Source organism: Phragmites australis, chromosome 15 (assembly GCF_958298935.1).
Source record: "Phragmites australis chromosome 15, lpPhrAust1.1, whole genome shotgun sequence".
In the NCBI taxonomy this organism is placed as follows: Eukaryota; Viridiplantae; Streptophyta; class Magnoliopsida; order Poales; family Poaceae; genus Phragmites; species Phragmites australis.
This window is the reverse complement of record NC_084935.1, coordinates 23738182-23743912: the sequence shown is the minus strand read 5'-3', so window position 1 is coordinate 23743912 and position 5731 is coordinate 23738182. Positions and strand designations below refer to the sequence as shown.

Here is a 5731-nt window from a genome sequence, read left to right as displayed (position 1 = left end):
ACGGATCATATGGCACGCCAAAGGCGCGCAATTTTTCTAGTGTATTCTAATTTTGAGTTCCATATAGAAATGTGTTCACTAGAAAAGTGGGTGAAATGACAAAATTTATAAAATGTTTCACCTACTAAAAAGAACGGATCTTGAAGCATATCCGATGGATAGAGAAGTGGGTGAAATGATAATTTTTTTCATGCCCATGACAAATAGCAATACGGAAAAATAAAACGACCCTCACAACCAGGGCTAGTCCGGAGCAAAGGCCCCTCAGCCAGAAAGGGTAGGATGATCTTTTTTCTTGTCACTAGTTTGACCGTGTCTTTGACAGAAGTGGTAAAAGCGTTATGAGCCACAAACTTGAGTAGCAAAACGAATTATGTGTTCTTTCAATGGCACAACCAATAGTGGCAAAAACAAAATGTTCCTGCTAAAAACCTTAAGAAATGCACAAGTGTAAAAGGATGTTCTCAGTTCACATCAATCCATAATGCACGATATACACTTCTGTTGACCATGTGTGAGTCAACCTGACAAGTCATCTAAGACATCAAACCGGGCAGCATCCGATTCTCAGTATACTAGTCTTGTGTCTTGTCATCATATTCAAACGCTGAACAAAACGAGAAAGATGATAAACAAAGCAACCGTTTCTTTGTATTGCTACAAGGTATCAAGATGTAAACCTATAAAAACTATTGATATTTGAAACAGAACCGTAATTCTCTCTTCCGAACATTATACAAGGCTTCTACTGCTCTACATCTATATTGTGCATTACAACAGCCATAGCTCCAAAAGAACCAGAACCGGGCATATTTTCGCCTTTGCACTACTGCAACTCAAAACTGACATAATACAGCAGATCAAGTTATCAACATTCAGCATACATACAAAAGCCACCACAACAAAATATAACACGCAATCACAACTTATTCATCCAGCTGGTCATTTGTGTGCGCAATTGACCACACGCTCTTGAACATCCCCGCTGACTGGAGGGAAAAGTCTGACACATGGTGGAAGAGCTCCGGCAGGTTTGTCCGAAGGAGATTGAGGGACTTATCCTTGACTACCCTGCATTGTGTCCTATACTTCTCTTCCAGGTCTTTCAGTGCATGCTCCAACCTATCCACAGCCGCTTCCCGTTCCACCACTGGATCAGCACGCGCGCCATCGGGATTGCTGCCCTCAGGAACAATACCTGCTCCTCTGTCCCAATTTTTCCTCGCCCAGTCATCAAATTGCCTTCTCTTCCTCTCATGTTCCCTCCTAGTCTCCTCAATTTTTATCTTCAACTTCATTTCCTCTACCTGGTGAACTAGGATCGTATTTATCACTTCTGCAAACGTGTTTATGGCCTTCTTTGTGGCCTCATCTGGGAGCTTACCAAGGATATCATGCCAAGCATGCAGCAGCCTTTTGATTGGGGGTGTGGTCTCATGTGGCTGCGACGAGTTCGGCTTCAGGTTGGCATCAATGGGAATTACATTTAGTTTGATCCAGCTGTAGAGGCTTCCTACGTACTGCTTCTGATATGTCATGAACTTGTCAAACTGCGTGTGCCACTCATGAACAATGTTCCACAGCTGCACAGTCCGCTCATGGTGTTGGTCACTTGTTTCCCGTGCAGCAACCGAGATATCAAACGATTTGAGCTCTGAGATGATCCTGAGCTGTGCTTTGTGCTGCAAATACATTACATCCCACATGTGCGCCATTCTGTCAGTGTGAAAACAAAACAATTCATTACTCTATATTTTATAGTACAGGTAATCTGCAAAAGTGTAATATTCACTTGTTCATCATCTGGTTCCTCCAATATGTTTAGTGAAATCTTCAATCATGGCAGAGGGACAGTAATAGATTCCATATTACAACAGAGTTTTTACTGATGTTGGTCCCAAGTCCTAATTTTCAGTGTCATAACTAGCGGAATATTTTGGTACCATGATTTATTTAGGGACAGATAAAAAGTTCCCAAGTAAAATCATGCTGAGAAAATATGTGGAAGGTACTCAATGAAGGCTCTATGGCATTTTTTGAGATGGTTATTTAGGGAAACAAACATCTTTCTGTAAATAAATAATAATAACAGTAACAACAACAATGTCAACTGATACACGTCAAGGTAGCAAGGAATGACTTGTCATCTACTAAAAAAAGAAATAGAGGACCAACATGTCAAGAGCTAAATAAAACAATGAGATGCTATCTACGTAAACCATATAATAAAGGGAACAATAGAGATTAGTAGCTGGTACTTAAAAGAGCTTACCCCTTCACTAGTTCAAGGAGTTTTGGGTAAAGCTGCTGATCTCTTAGGCGGTTAATTTCTGCAACCGTTGACTCCATCGTCTGTAAATCAACTATATATTTTGTGTGCAAGTGACTAACAACGGACTTGGTCTTCTCAATTGATGAAGAACTAACACCACGTTGCTTCTTTTTATTTAGAACAGCTAGCTTCCGTTGATATGTCATTTTGATAACCTCAAACTCCTGTGCCAGTTGTAAATATGTATCGTCAGATGTATGAACAAACAGCTTAAAAGTTAAAAACATGAAAGAAACTAAAGAGTCAGAGCACGGATGGTTTCACATTCTAGAGCCCACAACATGGGGCACAAAATGATCGTGGGCTAGCACAAGGGCCCCTAAACTAACATGGCTACAGAAGTTCATGGACCAGCTGGTCGCATTATTATTAATAATGGAGGGAAAAAAAGTCTAAAACAGTAGTGACAGCACCTGTAGAAAATTCTGAAAGAATTAAATGACATGCTGTAATGTACATATCAATGCAAATAAAACTGGAGAGACAAATGTATTAGAAACAAAGAAATAACAATGTGACTCATCCTTTTTTGTGGTTGAAGAGAACATATATTGAAAAATGCGTGATTCTAGTGGACTGGTGATTCTTAAACAAGTAGATTGAGTGGTTGCACGATTTAAGCTTTCAACTCGTGATTAGAAAGATATATTTTACCTTAACTTCATGGTATAGTTTTTTCTCCCATGCAAGCAGCTTATCAAGTATGGTAGCATGTGTTTCCCATTCATCATCATCCAACTCATTCTTCACATTCTCCGGTTGAGGAATCCCTTTAAATGAGCGATTCCAAGTGATGACTTGGATCACTCTAGCAGAATGATCCACAAATCCTAATAAGACAGAGGAGATATGCCCTTAACAGCAGAAGCAAATAAAAAATATACCGATTCTATTAAGAATATAGCACATCTGAATACTAAGCTGAGTTTGTATCACTCAAGGAACCCCTCAAAAACAAGCAAGACAGAGACTGCTCAACTGAACTTTAAACAGAATCATGGAGCGCAGACAATCACCACCTAAATGTAGCCCCCACAACCCCACCCCAATCCCCAAAAAATTATAAATAAACATTCCCCAGTGCCTCTGATCCACATTCCCTTGAAACCACAACACCCACCTCAACAAACACAAAATAAAACAAGAACATTATCACATTTTAGTAGTTAACAATGCAATCAACCCATTTCAATGGTTAACAATGCACTCAAGTAGGCACTCAAAGCCTAAGTCTATCATGTGGAACAGTTCAACTTTTCCCATCAACAGTGTTACTTGGACATGAACACGGGTGTCGGAATCCGACTCGGACTCGGGTGTCCGATTCGGCAAAGATAATTTGGACACGTGAAACACAACTCGGAATCTGACACGGGTGTCGGAATCCGACACAGGTGTCGAAATCCGACTCGGATTCGGGATGTCCGATTCGGCAAATAAATTTGGACACAGGTGTCCAGAAAACACTGCCCATCAAGCAAAAGAATATATATCTATCGTGCACGTGTTCCTACAAACTTGTCTACCGCACTTCTTTTATTTATATGAATATGATACAATGTTCCGTAAGCGTTTTCATCCATGAACGAGTGAAAGAAAGATTCATCTTTCCTGTCATCAGTTCGAATCCTGATCGAATTGTAGGTCAGAGGATGAGAGCAGTCGTGGTAGGTACCTCGCGTCTCTGCGAAGTTGGAGTGGTAGTGCATCCGCGCCGCCTCGAGCATCTTGGACACCTCGTGCGCGCTCTCGGACGCCTTGAGGAAGTGGTCGTCGAGCCTGCGCAGGACGTCGCCCAGCCTCGCCGGCTGCGGCGGCACCATGACCACCGTCCTGCCCTTCTTGCCCTCCCCCTTCCTCGCCGCCTTCTGCGTCGCTGACCTGCGCGCACCGGGCTCCGCCGCCGGCTTTTTGCCCTCGTCCACGTCCTCGGCAACCGTCACTGGCGGTTGCGGCGGAGGCGGTTGCTCAGGCGCGGGCGACGGCGGTGGCGCGGGCTCCCTCCGCTCGGCCGCCCACGATGACTCGGCGGCGCTGGGATCAAGCGTGGGCGGCAGCACGGGCATGGCGTCCCGGGACCCGAAGATAAACTCGTCCCAAGAATTCCCCTCCAGCGCCGGCTTCCGATCCTCCGTCTCCGGCGGCGGCACGGGCGGCGGGGAGCGCGTGGGCGGGGGCGCGTGCGCGGGAGGCGGTGGGGGCGGGGGCTGGACGTCCTCCTCCCGTCGCCGCGCGTCGTCCACGTCGCCCTCACCCTCCTCCTCGATGATGGGCGCCTCGCCGGAGTGCCCCTTCCTGATAGGCTGCTGGAGCGGCAGGTCAGGCGCGCTCATGGACCTGACGAGAGGCGCGGGGTCGCCGTCACCGGCGCCCGGCGGCGGCGGCGGCGGCAGGAGCACGGAGTCGAGCGGCGAAGGGAGCGTCTTGACGGCCCCAGGGACGGTAGCGGAGGCCGAGGCGGAGCGCACCACCACCCCGCCGCCGCCGACGTCGTGGTGCGCCGACTCGCCCGCGGCGTAGTCTGAGAGCGCGGCGCCGACGTTCCGGAGCGCGGCGGCGTGGCCCGCGTGCGCACCCGACAGCGCGTGCCGCGCCTGCACGGCGGACCGCAGCAGGTGCTTCCGCTCCCGGCATCGCGACACCGCGCCGCCCTCCGCGTCCTCCTTCGACAGCCCGCACCCCATCGCCTCCGTCCTCCACCTGGCGTGGTGCAGTGGCTTTGCTTCGTGCGGTTGGCTTTGCTTCGTGCGGGGGGTTTTGCGTGGCGAGGTCGTGCGGGGGATGGGCGAATGTTTTTGAGCTGATTTGATGGGATCCGCCGCCTCCTTTGGAGGCGGACGGGCGGACGCTTTTGTGCTTTGGAATAAAGCGCCAACGAGAAAGGAAAAAGGAAGACTTCTCATGGCGGTGTTGCCGTCGGCGACCCGGCCGGGCCGGCTCGGATCGGTGGAGACTGGAGAGCCACGTCGGATAGGAGACAGTCATCTCAGTTCTCAGATCTCTGCACAAACAAAGCTGACACCATCACCATCGTGATCTAATTACTTTTTGGGGTATAAAAGCGAATGCTTAAGTATCTTTAGCACCTATATCATTCGTCTCGAAAACAAATGTACCGAAAGATTGTTATAGGATTTCTTTTAAATGGAATTTGGCTTCGATTAAACTACATCTGAACATACTCGTAAGACGAGTCCCGATTAGGGTGCTCAGACCATGTCCTTACGAATTGATTCAAACTCTATATCTAAATAATTTTTCTAGAGCAATCCTTCCCGCCCACCCAAGTATTAGGTTTAATATTTTGACTTGCCGCATGCTTGCTCATGAGACATATACGCATATGTTGTTTCACCCACCGTGGTAAGCTGCTGATGTGCGGAGCCACCACGGAACATG

General features: G+C 47.5%; 1 protein-coding gene across 1 annotated transcript; it reads right to left on the bottom strand.

Moving 5' to 3' along the window:
* Window positions 1-629: 629 nt before the first annotated feature.
* LOC133892629 (protein ALTERED PHOSPHATE STARVATION RESPONSE 1-like) lies at window positions 630-5171 on the bottom strand. The gene is made up of 4 exons (XM_062333519.1): window positions 4008-5171; window positions 2987-3162; window positions 2273-2496; window positions 630-1716 (listed from the first exon to the last, which is right to left on the bottom strand). Exons 1-4 carry the CDS (start codon window positions 5014-5016, stop codon window positions 927-929), a joined length of 2199 nt encoding a protein of 732 aa, XP_062189503.1. The 5' UTR covers window positions 5017-5171; the 3' UTR covers window positions 630-926.
* Between the last annotated feature and the right edge of the window lie 560 nt (window positions 5172-5731).